The sequence below is a fragment of the Desmodus rotundus genome, chromosome 12, assembly GCF_022682495.2.
Source record: "Desmodus rotundus isolate HL8 chromosome 12, HLdesRot8A.1, whole genome shotgun sequence".
In the NCBI taxonomy this organism is placed as follows: Eukaryota; Metazoa; Chordata; class Mammalia; order Chiroptera; family Phyllostomidae; genus Desmodus; species Desmodus rotundus.
In genome coordinates this window covers 79,598,123-79,624,624 of record NC_071398.1, presented here as the reverse complement: position 1 = coordinate 79,624,624, position 26,502 = coordinate 79,598,123, and the positions used below count along the sequence as shown (strand labels likewise).

The 26,502-nt window shown below is 48.0% G+C and overlaps 1 protein-coding gene across 4 annotated transcripts in view; it reads right to left on the bottom strand.

The window, feature by feature from the left end:
* The window catches only part of ADAR (adenosine deaminase RNA specific), a 40,885-nt gene extending 20,160 nt beyond the window's left edge, over positions 1–20,725 (bottom strand). For 2 of the 4 annotated variants that reach the window (XM_045204207.3, XM_024573550.4), the window contains exons 1-2: positions 5,752–5,943; positions 454–532 (exon numbers count right to left, since the gene is read on the bottom strand). In XM_045204207.3, coding sequence (XP_045060142.2) covers positions 454–486 — 33 coding nt within the window. In that variant the 5' untranslated portion in view covers positions 487–532; positions 5,752–5,943. Of the gene's footprint in view, positions 1–453; positions 533–5,751; positions 5,944–20,679 lie in introns of those variants that run through there. The other 2 variants (XM_045204196.3, XM_024573547.4) reach the window with 2 other exon arrangements.
* Positions 20,726–26,502: the final 5,777 nt, after the last annotated feature.

The following is a 26,502-nucleotide window of genomic DNA, read 5'->3' as shown; positions in this document are numbered from 1 at the left end:
TGCAGTGGCAAGCCGGGCCCTGCAGGTGGAGGACGGGGCGCGCCGCACCTGATGGGATGGTGTGAGGGGGGCTGGGGACCCGGCCAGGAGGGCTTGCCCACCTGTAAGCACTGCCTGTTGTTCACCCACCACAGGAGAGAGAACACAGAGCTCCCAGGAGCAGCACGGCCTCTCCAGAAACCTCACTCGTTCTTTTCCCTTGGGCAGAATTTTAGGGAGCTGAGAATGAATCTTCCCGCTCATCAAAACAATTACCCTTTTCAAATCAGAACAACAAACAGATGTTTTGTCTTAAAAAGAAACAAAAACAGGATAATAACCTAAACTGCAAAGGGTCCCAGGGAACGGCCTGCAGCACAGACCGCGGGCCTCTGACTCTATCTTTTGGATGCTGAGAACACAAACAAGCGGAAGCCCAGTCTTCGGAGACTGCAGCAGAGGAAGCCTCCCCACCTGCGGAAGGGCAGCGGGAGCGCACAGGTTCATCTGCCGGTCCCTGCCAGAATTTGGTTTTATGGTAGCTGGAAGATTCCTTTAAAAAAAAAAAAGGCACACTGTTCTCATACTCGGTGTGGACCTCAGGCTCAGAAGGGACACGGGACCCTTAGTCCTTTCTACCCAAACCACCCAGGTTCTCCTGGGCGAGCAGAGCTGGCAGGGCCTGTTCCTAGACACCTCAGCCCCTCCCTCCCACCCTCCCCGCTTCCACTGTGTGTCCTTCAGAACCCAGTTTCCTAGGGCACAGGCACAGCACGTCCTCACAAATTGCCATACAGCTGCCAGGACAACAAGCCCTTGTGACCCCTTCCCCTCTCCCTGGTGGGGGCCGGGGCAGAAGGTACTTAGGGGACCCAGGGTGGGCTCTCAGAAAATACTTTGCTACCTCCCTCTGGGGCTTGCAGACCTGTGTGCCTGGGAGCAGGGGTGGGGCAGCAGCTGGGAACAGCCTTTCCTCATGATTGGCCCCCTTGTCTAAATCTCCCGAAGGCTCCAGGGGACCTGCAGGCAGCTGTGCCCCTTTTTCAATGACTTCAGCCTTCTACTCCCCCACGCCCCTGACTCAATCAGGGGATTTCAGCACTCCTGCTAATCCAGCCCACGGCACCCTGGCCGTGGGACTCCCGAATGACCTGACCCCCACTCGGACCCTTCAGCCACATGACTGGCTGGTCTAGCTTCTCACTCAGTCTCACTATCAACTCTAGCTGTGGCCCCCACCAAACCTCAAACCCTGACACTCTTTTCCAGGGGTCAGGACATTTTTTCTAGAAAGGGCCAGATGAATCTTCAATTGTAGCACAAAAGCAGCCGCCCCCAGTATGAAAACTGTTAGACGGGACAAGGGTCTCAAAGTCTAGGAAATTCTCAATGTTATTTCTTGCTAAATGTTAAAATGTAGCAGAGAATTTTGCATATACAACTGTAAATAGGAAGAGCAGACCGGAACTCAACTGGGATGAAAGTAGCCAACTGCAAAGAAAAAATTAACACGTAAGTGACCAAATAGTGTACATAAGGAATGGCTAAGCCTCCCTCTGGGGAGGCAGAGCTTCTGATATGAATCCAGCCTCCTCTGTTGGCTGGAAGTATAAATGAAACTACATGGTTTCGAATAGACCACCCTGAACCCCTAGAGCTCAGTAACAAAACTTCATTTACAAGACAGGTGGAGGGCTGCACTTTGCTGACTCTGCTGTTTTTCTGATGGAAACTTCCCTATTCCTACAACTTCCTCTCCTTATTCATGTGATCCCCTCGTAGCTGCGGGTCAGCCAGCCCCACTCATCCCCATTCTGGTTTCACACACCTCCTCGTTCAGCCTGGATGTCGTGGTCAGTTCCCTTTCCCACCCAAGGCCCACTGTCCACTTTTTCTGTTGCAAAGAGTACACTCGGTGCTGGAGGACACTGACCAATGGGTCACACAAACTCCTCCTCCTGATATTCAGGTTTCCGCTTCTTCGGTGGTCAGCTCAGTTCAACATTGCTGCACTGTGGACTGAGCTCTTTTCTTCAAAAATCACCCCCGCCCCCAGTTTGGTGACAGCATCAAAGGTCTCCTTTCAACTCTCTTTCACCTTCTGTCTGTGGACCCCGTCCCTTTCTCCTACCCCATACACGTAACTGGTCCCCAAGGTTTTGTCTCGGGGCTGCTGCTTCCTCCCCCAAGTTGATTTCATCCACTCCCTCAACTCAAACAAGCCCTCTTAAAAAACTGTGCAAACTGATCATCTCCAGCCACCACCTTATGATGAAGCTTAAGATTGACTTTCTAAATGCCTAAATAATCTGTTCACTTAGCTGTCCTGCCATTGCCTCAAACGCCACATATTCCGACTGGATGAATCTTCCCCCCACCCCAACCCCTCCTCCTGCTGCTCTTATTACTGTTAGCGGCACCCTTCCCCCTCTAGTTACTAAGGCCGGAAACCCGAGTCATCTTTGCTGCCTGCCTGCCTGCCTTTCTCCGAGTCCCCAACAGCTAGAAATCGGGTAGTTGCCAAGGCCTGTGTTGTCTGCCACCTCTTTTCCCTTAGATGTGTTGTCTACAGTTCGAGCCCCTCCTTACCTCTCACCAGGGCTACCTAAGAGCCTCTCATCTCTCCATCCCTCTGCATTTCAACCCAATGGGCCTGTTCTCCCTCTATGACCGCCTATTACGAGTCCGACCTCTTCCTTACAGATCTCCTTAAATGCAGTTCTCCAGGAAGGAACTGGAGACTTCTTCCGCCTCCATCTCCTCCTGCTTCCTGTATTTGAACTCCTGGTACTCGGCACGTGTTACACTGCTTACTTTACCTTTTATTATAGCTACTAATGTTTTTATATTTCATTTCATTTTTATTTTGTTATGTTTTTAATCCTCACTCGAAGACATTTTTTTTCACTGGTTTTTAGAGAAAGGGGAAGGGAGAGAGGAAGGGACAGAGGGAAACACTGATATGAGAAACACTGATTGGCTGGCTGCCTCTCACACACGCCCAGACCAGGGATTGTATACGCCTGGAGCAGCGACTGAACCTGCAACTCAGGCGCGTGCCCTGACTGGGAATCCAATCTGCAGCCTTTTGGTTACGGGATGATGCTCCAACCCACTGAGACACACGGGCCAGGACAGCTACTGATTTTGTAAACGGCACAAATAGATTGTAGTGTATCGGAAAGGTGATTAACAACAGTAGGTGTCCTAGAAATTACCCCCAATTACACCAAATATTCCTCACATAGTTCTGATGGGGGCTCAGCCAACTCCACGGTAAGCTTCCCGGGGGAAAGGACTATGCACGCTTCAGTTACTCTGCACCCCCAGCACCTAAGAGAACACCCGGCACAAAGCTGGTCCCAAGCCAACATCTGTGGAATAATGGCTGCACAAGCGCCATCCCGACGCACGCCATCCCTCCTCTCTCGTTCCTCCTGCTGCACAGACGGTGTCCCCACCACACTGCTAGCGGCCGAGGTGTGTGTATGGACCGGGAGCCTGGCTCCGGGAGCTGAATTAGGAGGGTGTTAGCGCTTTTCTGATTAGTTCTTAGGGTGACCTTGGTCAAAAGAACTGTTTCAAAGTGGCTAAAGTCAGTTCCTAGCTAAATGCTTTCTAGATTTAAACTGCTTCTACCTGCAAAACCTTCTCGTGTTCCTCTACATAAAAAGAGAACAATAAATCGTGACAAATTCATGCTTTGGAAGAATATTCACAGTTTAAAAAAAAAGTGTTGCAACCTATCTGTAGTCACCTGGAGAAAATGTAGGAATGATATAATGTTACATTAAACAACAACAAAAAAGCAAGCTGCAGAGGAACACGTATGGTGTAATCCACCTTTTTGTAAACAAAAGAAAAACCCCATGCACACATGCATGTGTGTGTACACATTAGAATGTGCACAGAGAAAAGGTGCTTAACAACTGTTATTTTAGGGAAAGCTTAGAGGGAGATTATTAATTTTTTCTCCCCTCTCCCCCACACCCAAGGCCTCTGAAAGCCAAGCCAAGCCACCACTTGAAAATAATCGCCATTTGGAGAATTGCTGCACAGGAGTGAGAGCAAGAAAGTGGGAAACCAACTCAGGGCGATCATTCCTAAATCCCCGGGCATCTCTACTCACTCACTTCCCGTCTGCCTGTCATGCAGACCGTGTGACAGCCGCCTCACTTGCTGCCTTACAGAAATGCACTTCCCTGCAGTGTCACGAGTTTCAGTTTTGGATGAAGAGACGAGCCCCGGTCTCACCACACGGGCTCCGCAGGGTAGTACACCAGTAGTGTGAAAACTGCTTTTCCTTCAGGTCAGGGTGTCTCTAGCTCTTTTAAAGAAGGGAGATGTATCTGTGTGCCCACGTGTGCGTGTGTATTGTACGACTGTGGAGGTGGTTATAAGGCTATATGTGCTTTGATTCTGTGTAGTCAAAAGTCAGAACTAAACCCTAAAAAGGGTAAGTTTCACTGTATGTTAAATTTACCTTATTTTTAAAGACATATAAAACACATCAAAGTGAGTTGTAATACAAATAACATAATAATTAATACATAATACTACAAGAATAAACTGTTTCCCGCACTCCCAACTGTAAGCCTACATGTCCCCAGCCTGGTAGATATCTGTTCTTTACACACATGTGCATACGTGTACACACATGTATATGTATCTTCTACCCAGGGTCTGGCACAAGTAACACCCCTTTCATTACAAAACCTTGTATTACACAATGATAAGCATGTAGTTCTGTAACATAACAACATCACCCTCAAGCACACCGTGTGACATGTTAGAGAAATGTTCAAATTGCAACTATAAATTACTACACCCACACGATTACCCTACCAACCACTCAAGCAGGTGGTACTTCTGCTGCACCCTATTTTTTAAATGGAGGTAAATTAACATACAGTTAAACTTACCCTTTTTAGTGTATAATTCTGAGACTTGAGTGCAGAGTCAGACCACGTATTGCCTCATCACCACCACCGCAATCAAGGTACAGAATGTTTCCATTTCCCAAATACGTTTTCACTACTCTGCAGTCAACTCCCTCCTCCTCCAGGCAGACCCCGGCACCCACCGTCTGGGTGCTGCCCTTTTAGCTTTCTTTTTCCCAGAACAAAGCTACCGGACGCACACAGCACGCAGTCCGTGGCTCAGCGTGGAGCACTGAGGTTCACCCACGCTGTTGCATCACCGATCTTTCCCTTTTTTTGGGGGGGGGCAAGCAGTATCCATCACACCGCCAGACCCTTTTCTTTTTTTAAAAAAAAATCTCATCACCTGTTGAAGGACATTTGGGTTTTTTTCCAGTTTTTAGCCACAATGAAGAAAGCTGCTATAAACTTTCTCCTGCAGGTTAAGAAGGGTGGGTTTTCATTTCCCAAATGCCTTCAGGAAGTTTAAAGGGCGCAGAGAGGAGATTGCTAGAAGTAAAGCATGCTGTCCAAATGGGACTGAAGGGGGGCTGGGGGCGTGCCTCGGAGGCCCAAGCAGCAAGGGAGAGGGGCTTTGCCTTGACCTGGGCTCAGGCCTCACTCCTCCAACGGGGGTGCGGCCCCCTCACAGGCCCTCTTACTCGCACTGCTCAACATCACTCAACGCGGCACAGTAATTAGCAGGATACAAAGTACGAGAACCGCAGCTCTGCTGGGCAAGAAAACACACGCGCGCGTGCACGCGCACTCACAGCACACACACACCAGGGGCTGAAACCCGAGCGCACGGGCGGTGGGCCGAGGCACCGAGTTCTGGGTGGCCCACAGTTACCTGTCTCGAGTCCATGGCGCCCCGGAAGCATGTCCGGACAGCACGACCCTCCCCGTGGCGGGACCCTCCCCGCGGCCACCGTTGGTTTCCAGGGGCCAGGCTTCCGCTGGTGGCTTCGCAGACAAGGGGCTGTCCGTGGAGTTCAGACAGGAAACACCCCTGGGCCGGGCGCACTGGCTGTGAAATGGCTCCGGTTCAATTTCACTTTCGTTTCTCGGGAAGGACGGCCCCTTTGGAAAGTTTGGAGGAGGGGAGGGGCTTGAGCACAGCTAACAAAAGCCACCCGGTCTCACGCTGATTATAGCTCTAATCCTTCCCTGCAGGAGTACTGGGCTGGGTGCACTTTCTTTTGGAAAACATCTGTAAATACTGAACTCAGAATGCTACTAACCGGCCCTGTCAGGAATGCAAGGGAAAAAGCAAAGGAAAACAAAGACGCACCAGGAAGCCCCGCGCTGGAGAAATGGCCTTAGGCTGTATCCGCTGTCACCCTGGTCCAGCACTAACGACCTTGAATCCCTAAAGTGGAAAGCGGTGGGGTGGGGTTGAGGGGCAGACCTCTCGCACTGGCTAACATGAACATAAGATTAATATTATAAACTGACATGAACCGGCAATAGCCACTAAAATGCAAGACAATTACAGCAACTGAACAAGTCAGGATCACATCATAAACCTTCCCGCTGCCACCATCCAGCCATCCCAGGGAGGGCAGAGTCCGGTACAGGCACACCCCCTTAATCTTCACACAGCTTTACCGCGAAGGCAAGATTCCCACATCACAGAGGTGGGGAGTGAGGCTTCCCGGGTCTGACTGTGGAAAAACACACCATCGCACTCGCTCGTTACACCCGACTTCCCAAAAGATCACTTGCATTCTCTAGAGGCAAAACTTCAGTTGATTTTGTGACCATGCTTATGTGTCCGCTCTATTTTGCTCAAGATACCTAGGAAGAATTCTATAGATCAACTCCGGTGCTCAACAAACCGTCACCTGTGAATATTTGCTTTTTCTGTGCTTAATTTTATCCCCACTGCTTTTGAGACTTACGAGGCAGTCCCCCTCCAGCGTTACCACCAGCTGATGTCCCTTCTCCACTGTCCTCCTATTCCATTCACCCGAAGTGTCAGTCGCCCCAGACTTCACATTTGGCCTAGGCTGTGTTCTTTCTTGCTTCGGTGTCTTCGCACAGTCTGTTCCCTGGCTTACACTGTGCTTCCTGCACTGCCTCTGGTGAAGCAGTCTTTGAAGATCAGCTTCAACTAATACCTCCTCGGGAGACTTTCCTTACTCTGGGTTGGGGGTGCGGGTGCAATTCGTAGTCCCTCACTTTGTGTCTCTCTGTTATTCTGCACTTGCCCTACCAGAGCACTGTCACCATCTCAGAACATGCCTCACCCCACCATTTGAGCACCTGACATGTGCCAGACATGTGTTCAGTTGGGCGACAGGGCGTGTGTAAGGGCCCCCATCGTCCAGCGGAGAGTCAGCCTGGTGGGGGAAGACTGGGGCTCACGATGTGGGTGCTGGCTACATTTCTGGCTGCTTCTCAATGGCTCATTGTTACACGCCTACTCTTTATCCTCTACATTGTAACTTCACAAGGTGAAAAAAAAGAACCAACTCTCGCTATAACAACCCCAGCCCATCTTCCCACATTCCGTTTTCCATTTAAGTCAAGTAAGTTATGTCTCACCTCTGCTTTGTTGCCTTTGGGCTAAACAACCTCACAGTCCTTAACCCTTCTACCAGAATATTCCAGAAAAGCTTTCCTCACAACTGGGCAGGGGAAGCACCCTGCTGCTGCCCCATCCCTTTCATTGTCTAACACAGGGTGCAGTGGTGGCGCAGAAGGGAAATCTGTCTTCTAGGCAGAGGGTCGGTGTGCCTTGAAAGAGCAACTGCTCTTGTAATGCAATCTTCGCAGCTCAAGTAACTGCAGCGTCTCACACACGCACACTTCAGCCTCCGCGCCCCCAGCAACGGCTGCGGCGCCCACAGCGTTGGGAGGTGGTGACACGTGACCCTTTGTGCTCTTCTGTTGTATGGGCTTGATAAAAAACTTAACCAAAACTAACAAGCTGATTAGAGAAAATTTCAGAAAATACAGAAAAGCAAACAGTCAAACGAGCCTACTGCTTCCTTGTCCATTGGCCAGCGCCCCCCCTGCGTGTGCTTCCCCTGCGCAAAGGCACCAGGGACACGCTCCTCAGCTACTGCGGTGCGCACCTTCCTGGGGGTCTGAGCCTGCCTGCTGCCCGGCTGTGCGGTAACCCAGGGCCACTTAGTAACCACCACCTAAATGGTTTAAGAGTTACCATCTAAAATAAGGTGTGTGTGGAAAGGCCCCTCACTCCAACCCTGGCTTCCCCCTAACACTGCCAAGCTCCGGCTCCGCATGTGCCTTCGGGGGCCTGGCCGTCCCCCTCATGGGGAGGACGTTATCATCTGGCTACTGAGCTGGTTTTAGTTTCCAATCCCTGCTATTCTTGCTTTTCACTATAAATAACTGTTAGTCTGGCTTGTTGCGGATCTTCTGTTTAACCTCCCTGTGTGCGGGGATGCGGATTTACGAGTCTTTTTAGTCTATTTCCTATACCAGATGACCGCACACATGGGCTACATCCAACTGGGTCATCTGCTCCCTCTGGGTCATGACACCTCAATGTCTGCGAGTCCCTCGGCACTTGCTCGCAGGGGGACACGGCGACAGCAGCGTGCTGCCACTCCTGCAACGTATCACCAAAAAGCAATGGGTTGCTGAGTTATTCTTAGTTACCAGGTCACTGCTTCAGAAAAGGACATGCACATACATAAACTCATGTTCTTATCTTTAGTCCGAGGTAATACGTGTACATAACATAAATAATTAGCAATTCCACAGTTGCTAGGCACCAATTTATTGCCCTCCTTTTTTTGTTGTTTCTTTTCATTTCTTTATCATCGGGTTTTTTATTCCACTGTAACAGTTCATGCCACATCAACATAAGTTCAAAATTCTCAGTGTCTCCCCGCAGGAGCCCCCCACTCGCTTCAGTAATCTGTGAGGCTTTCCGCAGACGGAGCAGTGAGCGGGCCCAATGGCTGAGCAGCGCCCCTGGCTGTGTTTGTGCTGATGCATACACTCCCCTGATGCTAATGACTAGACTGGCTTTTGAAGTTGCAAGAAACAAGAGATGCCTCAGGTACCCCCAGAAAAAACAGGCCTCCAAAAGTGGACAAGCGCCTGTACCCTAAGCTATGCAGTCAGTGAAAAAAGAGGAGTGGTACCTATACTGACCGCCAGGCACGGGCACTGTGATAGCAGGAATCACCAGACAGTGAGACTGCCGTGCTAGTGTCCAAACAGTACCACGAACAGTGGCTAACAGGCCTGTGCTGAATATTTTACGCTGTAAAGTGAAACACTTAATGCACATTTAGTCTCATAACAACTCCCCAAGATCACCCTATACAACTTGTGGTCGCATTAAGTCTGGACACCCAACAGCCGCCTTCCTACACCCAGCTGGCACACACCAGCTGACTGCCCCCTCGCTTGGCCTGACCAGCACAGAGAAGTTCAGCAGCTGGCCCACATCTGGGTTCCGCTGAGTCAGGGTCTAAAGGTGGAACACCTCCCACTCACTCTTGCCTTCTCTTCCTCTTCCTCTCTATGACCCACAGCCCCTCATAGAGAGCGAGTGGCTGGGCTGAGGCCCACCTTCCTGCAAGGGCAATGTCCCCATGTCCGTGGCTGTAGGGGACAAGCGGAGGGGACAAGTGGAATGCTATTCTAGGCAGGCTTGAAGACAGCCTCTGCCCAAGTTCTGTGGTGTTTTCTAGGGAAGTGTACTGATTTCCCCAAGAACCAATTGCAGAAAGCCAATTTCCCAAATGGCCAATTCCCTAAATCACCAATTTACTAAGCAACCAATATGCTGGATTGTTTTTTTCTTTAAGGTCTTAATTGACCAGTTTTTATTCTGCCTTCATAACAGTACTAGAGAAAATGGACTCTGCCCATCTCCCTGTTCCTGTAGAGCTGCAGACTAGGGGACAGTGGGAGGTGGGGTGGGGTGAGGTCGAGGGGCCCTTATAGAACCGATTTTTCAATGAACTGATTTTCTGGGAACTGACCTAGAGCACTTCCAGGTGTCGACAGTCTTCTTTCCAAAGGGAATGACCAAGGCTCTGCCATTGCTAACACATTGTTAAAAGCTTCACCCTCAGCACTGGCAAGTTCACAAAAATTTCCATCTACACACAGAGAGGAGAAGGCGAGTGAAGACGGTGCAGACAGAGGTTTGAAGATTCTGGCCTTAACGACTGGAGTGATGTGGCCACAAGCCAAGTAATGCAGGCAGCCACCCAGAGTTGGAGAAGGCACGGTACGAGGATTCTTCCCTAGAGCCTCTGGAAGGAGTGCAGCCCCGCGACAGCTCAATTTTGGCCCAGTGGTACCGATTTCTGACTTTTGGCCTCCAGAACGGTGAGAAAATAAACTTGTTGCTTTGAGCCACCAAATTTGTCACTGCCACACTATGAGACTAATACATACACCATCCCTGATGGGCAGTGCAGCCGGGGAGCTCCTGGGGCGGGACCACCAGAGGCGTTGCTCTGCAGGTGGGAGTTCTGCACTCAGGGAGGTCGGAGGGAAAGGGCCGCACACACCAGTGTCCTGGGTGACACATACACAGCTGCATGTTAAACCAAACCGTGCGGCCTTCCCCTTACCGTCCGGCAGAATTAGAGTTTTTTATTGGATTTGAAGACAGAATATTCTTTAACATAACAAAGACTACCGTAATCCCACTAAAATAAGAAACGGGAGCCACCATCCCACTATTATCTTATTTCCCCAATTGTGAGATGTACGCCAAACGCTTCTGGTGCTGGAACGTGAGTTACAAGGTGTGTGCATTTCAAACAGCAGCCCCCAAAAGCTGCCATTGAATCGACAGCATGTTCTGAGATCAAAGAAATATTGCATTTAATGTTGTTTTGCAAATTCTAGCATATTCTACTACACAAAACAAATAAAAGATAAACTATTAAAACAGGAGACAAACCCAGAGCATTTGCAGATGATAACCTCATAACCCTAGTTGATGTAGGATTACCTAAAAAACTCGTAGAACCACCATCATCAGCCAAGGAATGTGGCTGGATATAAGGGAGAAATACACAAGACAAAACAACTTCCTCTATGAGAAGTACTATATCCCTAATAGCAAATAAACCATTTTTTAAAAGAGAGAAACATTTATGAATAATCTTAAGAAACATGGAAAAGTATGAAACTCTGCTGAGGAATACGTATGTGTGTTAAGTAGAATATACACCCCCCAAATGTGATGGTCAAATGGTTTATAAATGCTAATTAGTGCCAAATTAAATAGCAGTTTACTGCAAATTCTAATGAGGGTAGAGACAGTAAGGCGTGGATACCTAATGAAATGATTAACCTAAAGTTCAAGGGCAAGAACAAACAGGTAAGAACGGCTAAACTATTTTTTACAAAGAGGACAGCTGTACTGCTTAAGTCGAGGCAGCCCCAGCGTGACACCAGAATGGAGCCACAGACTAACGCGGAAACACGCTCCCCAAAACAGACCCGAGCGTGTGCGGGCTCCACCAGGTGGGGCGCCAAAGCAGCAGTGAGGGGAAGAGGGTCAGTCAGCAGGTGGAGCCAACTGGCTGGCTTCATGAGAAAAAAAATCTACTTATAGCCTTGTCTTATATTAATAAACGAATATAAACTATAAATGGATCGAAAGATTACTTGCAAAGTATTTCGATAAGAACACCAACACACAAACAGTGTGTGTGGACTGGCCGGTTTCACAGCAGTGGGAGACGCCCCAAAGGAGAGGCCGGGCATCTGTTCACTGTAGATAGCTTCTGTACTGCAGAACAGCAACGCAGTGTCTGGGTTCGTTCATAAGGAAGAGTTAAAAAATGTATCAACACAAAAATGAGTGCAGACACTGAATCCCAGTTGAACACTCACAGGACAGAGCTCCTGTATATTTACGCACAAGGCCCGTACACTCAGATGACACGCACACACGCGGCGCTCACACGGGTCAGCACTGGGTTTACCTCCAACCCTCACGACCACCTTATGGAAGGGGTACGCCATTACCATCCCCACGTCACAGAAGAGGAAACTGAGGCAGAACAAAGCTGCAGAGGAGGTTCGGGGTGAGGGCCAGCACTGTGGCTGCACAGGGGCACTCCCGGCCACCATGCGGGGCTGCCCCACCGACGCAGCAGTCTGTAAAAGGCCACCCACCAAAAAGGGAGCGCAAACGCCCACCGAGCATGTGGGAAATGATCCAATCACACTAACCGTTAAAGCCACAAAAATGTGATAAATTCATTTTCATTAATAAAATTAGCAATTAAAAAATAAGATTCACTCGGTGCCGGCTGGGCATCCCATGGCCACCTTTGCAATCTAATCTTGCATCTAGGATCTACTCTGGTCCCTCCAAAATGCTCTCACGTACGATCAGGCCCCGCCATCTCCTTTCTGGAAACCCCTTGATTCGTGGCTGCCCGTCGCTCTTTGGAGGAAGGCCCAAGTCTACTACCAGGTCTGCCGTGTGACCCCACTCCACAGCCAAGCCCATCCCAGCCAGACTTCACAAAAGACACTGTCCACCCCGTTTGCCCAACAGCCACAGAGCACTCCTGCTGCCTTGCAAAAGCCCAGTCACAGGTTCCTCCTCCATTCCTGCCCCTACGCTAGGGGGCAGTGGGCTTATCACGCCTGTAGTTCTCGCAGCCCTGGGAGCTCTCCTCATAGTTCTTATCACCAGCTGTGGTGGCATGTTTGTATGATCATAGAAATTGTCACATGTGTCTTTCCTGAGCAGCACAAGTCCTGTAACCCCACCACCCGGCACAGCGCTTTGGCTGTAGAACGTCCTCAGCCAGTATTTCTCCATGGGATATGTATTAATGATCGAATGAAAGACAGACGGAAAAGGGGAAAATGAGGAGGAGGAACCGGCGCTCTACTGTACTGCAGGGAAGGCCAAACCGCTGGGTTCAACTTGCTTACAAAGCAATTGCACAGTGTGTATCAAAAGTCTTCAGTACGTCCACAAGCTCGGCTAATAGTCAGCAGTCGTTGTTACTATAATGTAAACCTATTCCTACAGTTACTATCAATAAGGTAATCAATAAAAATCTACCTTGAGATGGAGAATTTAAAATCTAGCACAAAACCTTGTTTGCTATAGTTTTGTTTACAATAGCAGAAACCGGAAAGAGACTTAAGGTCCAGAACTGGAGACACAGTCAGGTGGATTCAGGTACAGCCAGAGGGTACACAACACACAGAGTGATACTTACAGAGTGAACACCATGGAAGACGTTTGGTGCATAATAAGCGGAAAGAGCATAAAATGTAAAGACAGAACTTAAGCCTGGACAAACAATATGCCCAAGTGGCAGACCATGCAGACTCACCCCTAGACCTATGCCTCCTTTCCGAGAGCGCCCAGCTCTGTCCCCTTCCCTGGAGAAGGCCGGGCTCCCTGCCCAGACCAGGGAGGAAGCTGATTAGTCTATCAGTCTAACAAGCTGGCCTTGGCAAGTGCATTTCTCCTGTCAGTAATGCAGGTGCTACAACTCTGGTCAAGGAAACACAAAAGGGGTCTGCCCGGGGCTTTCTGGGACACGGGTTCCTGGCTGTGGCGCAGCGCTGTCCCGAGATGACGGAATGGAGGGCTGGGACGCCGCTGAGTTGCTCAAGCAGCCAACCCTGGCACGGCCTTACCTGTGGGGTGACCAACACCGCACTGCATGAGACACCAAACCGCTCGTGATGATGCCTGGGAGCTGGGGTTACCTGTGATCTTATTCATTTTAATATTGTAGTTTTCTACAATGTTCACGTTTTCTATAACAAAGCACCTATCACCCCTTCGATAGGAAAAAAAGTTAATAGGAACAAAAGGATAAGCGAATTGCATGAAACTTGTCCTTAAGAAGCTCAGTATGGTAATAGAAACAGCCATGTAAATAAATTAAAATATGATAAAACCACAATGAGATACCACTTTGCAGGTATCAGAACGACTGAAATAAAAAACTCACAACATGTAATGTTGGTCAGGATGTGGAGCAACTAGAAGTCTTATACACTCTTGGTGGGAATGTCAATGGTACAACCGTTCTGGAAACCGTTTGGCAGCTTCTTCCAAGGTTAAATACGTAATTACCCTCCCCCTACACCCCAGCAACTGCGCACCTGATGCTAGCAGAAGAACAAAAAGAAACCACCACCAAAAAAAAAGCAAGAGTCGTCGTAGAACCGGGGGGTAGGGAGAAGGGAAAGGGACGTCGCCGTTCCATAGGCAGCGTTTCCGATTCGCGAGATGAAAGGGTTCTGGAGCTGTTTCACAATGTGAATAGATGTGACATCACCGAAGTGTACCTTAAAAATGGTGAAGGTAGTAAATTTCGTGGTATTTTTTTAGCACAGTAATAAAAAAGAATGTTCACAGAACTTTATTCTTTTCTTCTCTTTCTTAATCCTCACCTGAAGATATGTTTATTGATTTTTATAGAGAGAGAGACATTGATCACTTGCCTCCAATATGTGCCCTGACTGGGGATTGAACCTGCAACTTAGGTATGTGCTGGGACGGGGGATGAACTGCAACCTTTGGTGTCCGGGACACGCTCCACCCCACTGAGCCACTGGCCAGGCAGGGAGCTTTACCCTTAATAGCCTCAAATTAGAAAGGAACCAACTGTCCCTCAACTGAAGGACGAACGAACAGCTGAGGTATATCATACAGAAGATACCGACTCACGCGACACGGTTTGCCCTTGCTAAAAGAAGCCACTCACAGAAGTGCAGTTCCACTTACGTGAAATTTCAGAACAGGCAAAACGAACTCACGACGATAGACATTAGAACAGCGGTGGTTTGGGGAGAGTGGTGACTGGAAAGGAGCCTGAGAGAACTTCCTGGGGTGATGGAAATGTTTCACTGTATTTTCTTGATTTGAATGGTGATTAAACGGGTATACTATATAGTTGTCAAAATTCACTAAATGACACCCATAAATTATGTGCTGCTTAAGGCATATGATTACATCTCAATAAAAAGGGGCTGGGAAACCGTGGGACAAGAGCACCGGAAGAGGCTAAGCGCATGCTCTGGGCTGCGCACTCTGAAGCTGTTGGTGGAACCAGACTGTTCTTCAAATCGGACTGGCAGACGCAGATAAACAAACACTGCTTCATGCAGCAATTTATGGAAATGCCGAGAACATTGAAATCATGAGATTTATATGTGTATTTGAATCTGTTTTGTAGAGCACGCTTTGATATTCTGATCAATTATTTTAAAAAGGAAAAATATATGATACATACACTAATGCAAAGATCTTTAAAACAAAACAGACTTTTATCTAATTCATACTGATTTTATTTAAAACATTACACAATATTTTTATCAAATGTCATAATCAGAAATAAAACTGAATATTAGCTTTTTTAAAGTACTATGTCATAAGCAAACCATAAAATACTAGAATACAGAATGAGAAAAAACATTTTAAAGCTTACAAGGAATTTGTCCACAGAAAAATGAAAAATATGTATATTTAATTATAAAGCCAAAATTTTAAGGCCAACACCAAATTGGAGAACTATTCACAGAAAACAAAATCAAGTTTTTTATTTCCTTTTTAAAATAATGAGCACACACTCATTTTTAAGAGAACTTGTATAATTTATAAAAATAACCCAATAAGTGACTAGACAAAATATAACTGAAAAATTTAAACACAGAAATAATAAAAATGGTTAATAGGTATATAAAAATAGTTCAAACTTAATCATAACAAAAAAGCAAATTAAAATGAGACGTCACTTTTCCATTTAGCTAAGATTCTCCTGTTGGAGTGAGAATGCCCAGTCCTTGAGAGGGCAGGGTGGGAGGCGCAGCGAGATGGCCGCACTGCAGTGGGAACCGGTGTCCCCTTTCTAGGAAGCTGATCGGGACCAGGCGCTGTGAGAGGGCGGGGTTAAACAACAGTGTCTCCCCTCAAGTCTACAGTATTTTCATGAGAACTATTCTTTTGAGAATAGAATTCCCTACCTCCAGTTCTTATTTTTATTTATTTTTGATCAGGAGGTATGACAGGGATAGCATTCAGTAAGGTACCACGATAAGCGGAAGGTGGGGGCGGGTGGGAGACAAGGGTGGGCCTTCCCTGCAAGGCAGAAGGACAGAGCTCACTCTGGGCCACTGGCGCCCCAACCCGCGAGGCCACACCCAAGCGGGCGGCTGTGCCCGGAGAGCAGTGGAAGGTGCAGCAGAAGCACCCTGAAGGCAGCTACGGAACAGGCAAAGCGCAGATCAGCACGCAGAGCGTGGCTGCACTGGGTGGAAACCAGGCAGCAACTTTATTAGCAGCTCTAACTGAAATCCCGAGGAAAGGTCAGGAAGGAGACACACTGAGTGATTACTAGCAGCTCCGCCTGTGGGGGCGAGATAGGCTGGACAGAGAGGGGTCTCGTTTCTTTTATAACTTTCTAATATGGATTTTTTTAAAAGCTTTTCTTGTGTTTGGGTACCTGATAAATGTTTTAAAGTTCACAGGCCTTGATCCCAAAACTCTGGTCAAAGAGTGAGTTGTTGCTGATAAAAAGGGCTTAGAATAGTGCCTGGCATATTGTACGTGCTCAAGGAAAAGTCTCAAAGATAAATAGGGAAAAAGACTCAAACTATAGAAAAAGCCGTAATATACATCCTATCACAGCTCGGAAAGGTTTGAGGGGAGTACGACATCCCAGGGGTGAAGTTCCCAGGTGGCTCCTCCTTGGGGCCTGACCTTGGTCTACGCAGGTTTAGACAGATGCACCTGGGGGGAGAGGCCCCGCCTTCCAGGACGAACCCTCGCAGCCCGCGAGTTTACAGACATTTACAGTGAGAGCTGTATCTGTCATGTAGGTTGGAATCCTCATCGACACGATGCCGGCATTGTCTCCCTGTGGGCAGATTTTCGTCCATCTGTTTAACAAACATTGATCAGGCACATACTGTGTGTCTGGCACTGTCCTAGGCCCTAGAGATACAGCAGTAAACAAAAGGAAAATTCGTTTCCTATTATTTTCACGAAGCTGATGCTCCAGTGAGAGACAGGCAATACAGAAATACATACATATGACAAATGGCTGTACGTGCAATGAAGAAAAAGAACACCAGCCAAGGAGGGCGGGGGTGAGAAACACAAAGCAAGCGGCTCCTCTGTCCTCAAGGGCTCTCAGTCTAGAGAAGTGACCAGTTTAGACAACCATCCAACAGAAGTCAAGTCCACAACTGGGTTGTGCTGAGGTGTTTATGGGAAAGGTTGCCTATTTCACTGGTGGAGGCCAAGGAAGGCTTCTGGGAGGAGAAGCTTGCCCTGAGTCTGAAAGGAGTCAGCCAGCGGAACCAGCGGGGTCGGGCAACCCAAAGGGCTGATGTGAAGGCACAGAAGGGACAGAGAACACACGGTTGATGTCAAACAGAATGCATGTGTGACGGACAAACAAAACTGGGCGGATCCATTTCAGCTGGACGGTTCTGGCAGGTTCTCAAAGAAGTGGATGTGAGCACACGTACACGTGTGCGTGCAGACACGCTCAGTGCAGTCATCTGCCGTTTCTGCCTGCCCCGTCCCTGTACTCCCCGTCCCCTGTGGTTGCAGAGAGGCAGTTGACTCCTTCATTCCAGGGGTAGGCCTGTGAACAGACCTGTCCCATCAGGGTACCCCCTATCTGCTTGTCCGCGGTGGTTAGTTCACAATGCCAGAAGACAGCTCTATGGTCCCAGGCTTGGGGCAGCCGGCAGTCGGCCTTTTCAGTACATGCAGAGAAAACAGCAGGAGAGACTGAGGCCAACAAACGAAAGGAAGCAGAGAAAGGCAGGGCCAAGAGAGTCCTCATGATTTCATTTCAGCCTCATGATCCAGCCATGCCTGAAGCTCCTTTTTGGACTTCCTAGTTAAATGATCAGAGAGGGTAAAAACCCCCTTTTTGCTTGAGTCAGTTTACACTGCGTTTCTGCCATTTGCAACTAGGTTACTGAATCCCCTTTCTGGGAAAGAGCTTCACCACGTGTGTGGTAGTGGTGAGGCACAGAGGGAAAGGAGGTTGAATTGTGTTAGAGGGCTTCTCCCACTGTTTGATGAAGACGGTGAAATAGGTGCTTCAAGGTGTCTGGGAGGGTACAGAAGCAGCAACACAAGCTTCTTGGGGTGAGGGTATACGCCAGTAAGTCGCAGTTGAGGTGGATGAGTTATATGAGCCTCGTGAGTCCCTAATAATTGACTATACAACCCTAAGTCATCTTCAAACAGAGGGCCAACAGAATATAGCTCATCCAAAATGCGAAGAATATTATCTGTCTAAACCCACTCTGCTATCCCCACATTAATGCACATCAGTCAGAGATCTTTCCCAAATATATAATTTTGTAACGAACTAGTATTTTGAACTCTTTATCCCTGATGCCAAAAAGTGCAGTTCTCCAGCAAACTCAACCCAAGCAGCCTCACCCATCACGGCCCAAGTCTAACAGATGTTATGGCAAAACAAACTGCTGTGTCTCCAGGGGTCACTGCAGAAGCCCAACGGCTTCGATCCTGCTGTTCACATGTCTGAAAACTCTAATCAGTTGGTCACAGATGGTAATACCAATCTTGGTCTGACACACAGCTTCAAATCTTTAAATCCATAAATCAGAAAGATGCTCATATTACATATAGCTCGGCTTAAGGGAGCCTTTGTGTATTAAGCAGTGGGTCTCCTTTTGACAGAAATAACAGTACCTTAAGATTTTTTTCTTCTTTCACGGGCATTTGCCAAATACCTACTGTGTGCCCACAAGCCTTTCCTTTTTCTCTGGGTGAAAAAGCCAAATCTCATTTCATATGTGGCCAAAGTTGTTGGTTTTTTTAAATCCTCACCTGAGGATACGTTTGTTACTGATTTGAGAGACAGAGACAGCAATTGAAACAAGGATGTGAGAAACATCAATCAGTTGCCTCCAGGATGCCCCCAACTGGAGATCAAACTTGCAACCTCGGGATGTGGCCTGACCAGGGATAGAACCTGCAACCTTTCAGTGCACAGGATAACATCTAACCAACTGAGCCACCTGGCCAGGGCAATGCTGGGCAAAGCAAAAGATAACTTATCACTGGACAATTTGAGTTGTTATTCTTGCAACAAGTACTGGCCCTCTCAACTCTGCTTATGCCTCCCTTCCTTCACTACACAGGTTCACATTACTGGGACTCTAGCCACCAGAAATAACAAGACCCAAACTACAAGTCTGAGGCCCTGGGTTCAAATTCCAGTTCTGCCCTTAGCCAGTGTCAGGATCTTGGCGAAGATTCACCTTCTGCCTCTGTAAAATGGGGATAATACTTAACTGTTGTTCTGGATTGCTGGAGGGATTAAATAAATTAGCATATGTAAAGTGCTTGGTACAGTGTAAGGAACGCAACAAGAACTCAGTAAAAAGCTGCAATTAACAAAGTGTGGCCTTAACCTCTTTCCAGTTCTAAAACGTTGAGGTCTACAGCAGAGAGATTATGGGTTTTGAGATTGCCCCTCCCACCCAAGCCCCGCCCCCACACCCAAGTCTGCTTTATCGCATCTGGCAGAATAGCAAACATCCGAAATAGCAAAAAGTTCCCCTGTTTCTCAAGCAGCTGTACCTTCAAAGGAGGGAGGGAGCAAGTTCAAGTGCCTGGGAGCTGTGCCCTTGCTAATAATTTCTAGACACTTCAAATTCTGACAACAACCTTGCAAGGTAGATAAAATTATCCTTATTTTGTAAGTAAGACCAAGTAGGAGTAGAGAGGCTAAATGATTCACTCAGTGTCACACAGCTGCTCGCCCGACTCCAAACAGCAGGCCCGACTCCAAAGTTCATGCCCCCTTCCACCATTCCCTGCCCTCCCATACAGCAAAGCACTCAACTGTTTGTCAAATAATGAAATGATGAAAAAGATATTCCAGGACCTTTGAAAGATGGGAACGAGCCTTCTTGGGTAAAGAAAGAAGTTGGCATCATCACTCACATTTGCTCGACAGTTTAATGCTCCTGTGTTCTCTGCTCCCAATGCCACAGCCACTGTGCAGCCCTGTCTCCTTTCTGAGCCGTTTAGACTCTGCTCCCTCAGCTAACCTCACGCTGGGACCCTCCACACACATTTAAAATCCAACGACAGGTGTCTCTTTTTGGAAGGCAAGTTTCCCAAACTCTGACACCAACATGGAACATCTCAGGCAGTTTTACCTTCTAACAGGGCACAAGAGTCATGCCAAGGAGGTGAAGGATGGGGAGGTGATGCAACTAGGCCTCCTGCACAGGGCCAGACCCAGGCAGAGCGCGGCAGCCGTGACCCCGCAGTGGGCTCTCCACGACGGCCGCCTACGCCATCCCTGTGCCAGGCATGCCAAGGGCGGCGGATGTTATCCCAAGGATGCGGCGCGGGCCTCTGCAGCTAGGACGACACGGCGGAGGAAGGTGCGCACCGAGACCAGTCGCAGGCGCCTCTCAATCCAGTCACTCTCCGAGGCGAGAGGGAAACAGGGGCCTGTGGTACCCAGCTGACGGCCTCCGGCTGGCGCGAGCGCCGGAGCATCCGTGCGCAGCTTCAGCCGCCCACAGCCGCGCACACAGCCGGGCGCGCGCACACGCACGCCAGCACACGGCCCGGGCGCCCGCCTCCCCGCCAGGCTGCAAGCCCAGCCGCGGCCCCCAGCCCCTACGTCCCCACCCGGCCCCGCGGCCCCCCTCGGAGCCCCCTTGGGGGCCTCCGGGCTACCCCTTCCAGCAGTGTCCAAGCCTGCAGAGGCGGCGCGAGCCGGGCGCTGGGCCCAGGAAGGTGACGGCGAAGAAGGACAAGGCCTCTTACCCGATCTCGCAATTCTCCGGAACGCAGCCCGCAGACGAGGCTGCCACAGCCGCCGGACCCTCCCCCCACCCGCCCCCACCACGTAGCCCTCTCTACCTTCAGTCCGGAATCAATGGCCCGGACGCCGCTTGGTGACATCATTGGCGCGCCGCGCGTGGGAGGGAGCACCACGTGATCCATCCCTCTTTTGTTTGCGTCCTAGTTAAGCTAGGATTTTGTTGCCCTCTCTTCCTTTTTCCCGGTCTGTTCAGCGCATTGTGGGCTCGTTGGGGAGTAGGTACTTGGGTGTGGGATGCTGCCTTTTCGCTCAGAGCCTTGATTAAACGCCTCAGTCGTTTATAACGCAGTCGGGCCAGAAGGCTTGGAGGTGGGTGGGTACCATACTCATATATTAAAATATATGTTTATTTAAGTGGACCGCAAGTACACAGAATTGGTAATGAACTATAATCAGTAGTCTTTGAGAGCTCTTTTATGTTAAATTATTTTTAAATTATGTAACAAACACCCCCTTAACTCTTCACCTCACCACCCCAACCCGAGAACTAAAATATTGCCAATGACCTTCATCTACTTGTAAGTGGCCCCTGCCCCTTACCTCTGCCTCTCCCTCAGCAACAGCCCCCATGATTCGTGTCTACACAACTCGCACATTCGTTAATTTAGCTTCGCATTTATGTGCCTTACTAAGCAATATACTTTTAATAGTTTTTGTGTGTTTTGGAATTTTATCTAGTGTTCTGGACTTTTATTTTCACAAATATGTTACTAAATGTCTTAGTCCATCTGGCCCCTCTAACAAAATACCAGATTTGTAAGCAACAAAAATTTACTATACTCCCAGTTCTGGAGGCTGGAAGTCAGGGTGGGTGATGGCCTTCCTCTAGGTGGCCGACTTCTCCGTGTAGGGGAGAAAGAACTAGGGGTCTCTCCATCTCTTTTACAGGAACATCAGTCTGGTTCCTGAGGGCTCGGCCCTGCGACCTGAGCACCTCCCAAAGGCCCCACCTCTTAAGACCATCACACTGGGCACTGGGATTTCAACATAGGAATTCTGAGGGGACGTAAGCATTCAGACCTTAGCACCAAGATTCATCCTTCTTGTTGAGTGAAGTTTCATTCACTTTCACCGCTACATAACAATCTATTATGTGATTGTGCCATAGTGTATCCATTCTCCAGCTGCTAAACATTTATGCAATTTCTCGGTTTTTGCTATTTCCATCCGTATTGCCTTTTGAGGCTTCTGTACAAAAATTTCTCTAGACCTGACCAGCGTAGCTTAGATGGTTGGGTGTTGTCCTGCAAAGCGGAAGGTCAACTGTTCAATTCCTGGTCAGGGCACATGCCAAGGTTGCGGGTTTGGTCCCCTGTCAGGGTGCCCACAAGAGGCAACCAATTGATGTTTCTCATGTTGATGTTTCTCTCCCTCTTTCTCCTCCTTTCCCGGAAAGAGAGAAAGAGAATGAGAGAGAGAGAGAAGAAAAAAAAGATTTTTCTTGGGCATATTTACCTAGGAGTGGAATCAGTAGGTCTTGGATATGTCAATGTTCAACTTTATATGATAATGTCAAACTTTGTCCAAATTGGTTGTACCCGTTTACAATCCTTCCAGCATTCACATCTTCTCTAATACTTCAGACTTCTTGATTGTTATCAATGAAGTGGGAATGAAATGGTGTTTCATCCTGGCCTTGTTGGCAACATCCCCGAGGTTAAGTCATCTGTACCTCCTTGTCTACGAAATGTCAATTTCAGGGTTGGAGGAATTTCAAGGCAGAGCAAAGAAAAAATATGACCACAAGGTGGCAGTAGCATTCACAAGCTTTATCGGGGTGAACTTTGACAGATTTGCATGCAGAAGTCCCTCAGGAACCAGACAATTCTGAGACTATGGGGGGAGGGCGGTGGGAACACATCCATAAGCAGAGAAGGGCAAGGAAATCCTGAGATGTTTAAAAGAAGTTGCTCAGAAGCCCAGCAGGAAGTGTCTGGGTCAGAAAGCTCCCAGTGCATCAGCAGCTTGAGGACTTTACACCCACAAAGCTCATCTTAGCTATGACTAGCAGGTATTGGACACAGATTCCAGAAGCACGCAAAGCAGGTGAGGCAGCTCTAAATGGCTAAAAATCTGCTCATTGGGGCTGTGTTTAAAACCACTGGATGTGGGGGAAAGGGGTTGCAGGGTTGAGTGAAAAAGGTGAAGGGATTAAGCCAAACAAACCAACCTCACAGACATGGACAACAGAGTGGTGGGCATAGTGGGGTAAATGGTGTGGAAGGAGACTTGACTTGGGGTGGTAAGCACACAATACAATGTACATATGATGTATCATAGAATCGTACACCTGAAACTTGGTTAATTTTATTAACCAATGTCGCATCAACAAATTCAATAAAAAGTTTTAAAAATAATAATTTTAAAAAAACCTCCTAGAGTGAGCCAGAGTGAAAGAAGAGCAATTAGGGATATCAAGTATGTTTTGTCACAAGTTTTCACTTCCTTTATTAAGAAGATATGGGGGATTTTTTTGGTTTTACAGATTTATTTTCAAAGGGCAAAATACTTAGACAATTTAAATACAAGTCTAAACAGAATTAGTCTGTCAGTGTCGGCAGTAATGCCAAAATGTATTCTCCTGCCAGTCACTCGCCTGTATCTTTGGAGTCTTCTATCTGTAAGGAAAAGGGGTCTTGTTACAGAACAGACATGGGGTGGCGTGAACAATATACTATTACCAAATGGACAGGGGGTCCCCCCGGTACTTGGTTCACCTTGCCTGCCGCCAGGGAAGGACATCTCTCAATGCCAGAGATTGGTGAAAAAGGAAAGGAATTATTTATTTAAAAAGTTATAGACTTAGAGTAATGACTGAATGTCCTCATTAAAACACTAAAGTCCTTTAGAATACCCACAGACACACACACTCCTTCCTTCTCCCTCTGCCCAGTCCGGGGTACCGCATCTCAGGAAAGGAAGTAGAAGTCCGTGGCTCAGGCAGCCCCTTGGTTCCAGGCACCATCAACTGTGTCACTGCCGCGATCTCCAATTAATCCAAAACGATGTGGCACCTTCTCCTGGCCCACCAGCAAGAGTCCTTTCACTCCTTTCCTTCCCAGCAAGGTCTCTCCTGCTTCCTAAGCCATGTGGCAAAAGGGAGCACCCCAAAGCCACGTGGTCCCCACTAGCATGGCTGCCACACCTGGGTTTAATCTCGGTGCCAGTCTTCCTCTGCAGCCCCATTTCCGACTCCTCCCACAATCAGTTACACCTACCAGCATTCCCGTATTTTTCCAGCTTTTCTGGGCTGCCATAGTAAGTCTGGGCAGGTATGGCCCCATGGCATGGAGCCAATCATCTCCAAGCTCTCACACAGGCACTATAACCAGGGGGAGTTGCCTCCCAGTTACATCCTGAGTGGAAGTCACTCCCATCCCCCTGGCTCAAAGCAAGGCCAGAGCTATTTAACATATCCATGAAACCAGTTAAAGGTTATAGTTATGTTAAATGACCATGTCTGAAATTCCCAAAGCTTATTTGCAAAACTTGCTATGCAAAACAGGTCTCAATGGCCCTGCTCCATGTGTCCAATCCCCGAGTTCAGACCTGCGGGGGTGAGGACATCCCATATTTTTAATATTTCCTGGACACCCTGAGTTCTGGACCCCATTACAAATCCCTGTTTGGGGGGCCCCCTGGCTGCACCCTCTTACAGTCTGATAGTTTATTCATGCACATCCTTTTTACCTGCAGTGTAATCTACAACTTCTTGTGGACATATCAACTTCTCTGCATCTATATCAGGGATTTCAGACTGAAATTCATCCTCCATGGCCATGAGCATCTCCACTTGGTCCAAACTGTCTAAGCACAGGTCTTCCATCAGATGAGAACTTACCGAGAGCTTCTCTGAGTCAACCTTGCCATAGTTTCAAGATGTAAAGGACAGGGTCCTTGACCCCCCCTAATGTCAGAGGGGGCACTTCACTATACTGGTGGCTCAGCTGTGTCACTCTACCTGCTCCCTGCATGAGCTCAGGCCGCATCAGCATCCCCACGCGGCCCAGCGCGGGGCTGAGTGGCCAGCATGGGAACCCGGGGCAGTGGCCCCAAGGTCACGGGAAGTTGGCGGACACAGGGGAAGACATGAGCCACTATGGCTGTGCCGACCCAGGCTGCACTCACCCTGGTTTTACTTTAATATCAATGTCTTTCAATATCAGTTGTGTTGATCAGGAGATCCAGACTGCGTTGTGTGAGACACTGACGGACCTGATCTCTGTTCACTGCTTTTCTGAGCTTTTTCTCCTATTCTTCTGATGATAAGATTTAAAATTTTTTTTATTTTGGAGTTCTGGCCAAGATGCAGGGGTAGGTAGAAACCCTTTGCTTCCTCACACAACCAAAAGGAGGATAACAACCAATCTAAAATCAATAAAACAACCAGAAGTGCCAGAAAATCAAACTGCATAGAAGTCTAACAACCAAGAAATTAAAGAAACATTCAATGAGGGAGATGGATGGAGGGGGTGGGGGAGGGCGAAGACCTGTGGCAAGGCGGGAGACTTTGCGAGCAAGGCAGAGTTGGATGAACCAGAAACTAAGACTCAAAGCTAGCTGTAAACTACAGAGAGGGTTGCCACAGCAGGAGAAACTCCCAGTCTCAAATGAGAGTTCATTGGAAAGTGGGGCTAGAGCCACGCAAGCAGGCTTGCTTCCCTCCTTGGCAGTGTTCCCTCCTTGGCCCCTCCCTCACAGCGCCACAGCACAGCCAGGGGGGTTGCCCTGCCCTGGAGAATACCTAAGGCCCCTCCGCCTTACAACATAACAGGTGTGCCGAGACAAAGAAATATGGCCCAAATGAAAGAACAGATCAAAACTCCAGAAAAAGAGCTAAGCGATGAGGAGATAGCCAATCTATCTGATGCAGAGTTCAAAACACTGGTAATCAGGATGCTCACAGAACTGATTGAACTTGGTTGCAAAATGAAGCAACAAATGAAGGCTACACAAAGTGAAATAAAGCAAAATATTAGGGACCCAACAGTGACGGGAAGGAAACTGGGACTCAAATCAATGATTTGGAACAAAAGGAAGAAATAAACATCCAACCAGAAGAGAATGAAGAAACAAAATTTCAAAAAAAATGAGGAGAGTCTTAGGAACCTCTGGGACAACTTAAATGTTCCAATATTGGAATCATAGGGGTGCCAGAAGGAGAAGAGGAAGGGCAAGAAATTGAAAACTTATTTGAAAACATAATGAAGGAAAACTTCCCCAGTCTGGCAAAGGAAATAGACTTCCAGAAAGTCCAGGAAGCCCAGAGACTTCCAAAGAACTTGGGCCCAAAAAAGCACACACCAAGGCACATCATCATTACATTACCCAAGATTAAAGATAAGGAAAGAATCTTAAAAGCAGCAAGAGAAAAGGAGACAGTTACCTACAAAGGAGTTCCCATAAGACTATGAGCTGATTTCTCAAAAGAAACCTTGCAGGCAAGAAGGGGCTGGAAAGAAGTATTCCAAGTCATGAAAGGCAAGGGCCTATATCCAAGATCACTCTATCCAGCAAAGCTATCATTTAGAATGGAAGGGCAGGTAAAGTGCTTCCCAGATAAGGTCAAGTTAAAGGAGTTCATCATCACCTATCCCTTATTCTATGAAATGTTAAAGGGACTTATCTAAGAAAAAGAAGATGATCAAAAATAGGAACAGTAAAATGACAACAAACTCACAACTATCAACAACTGAACCTAAAAAACAAAAACAAACTAAGCAAACAACTAGAATAGGATCAGAATCAGAGAAATGGAGATCATG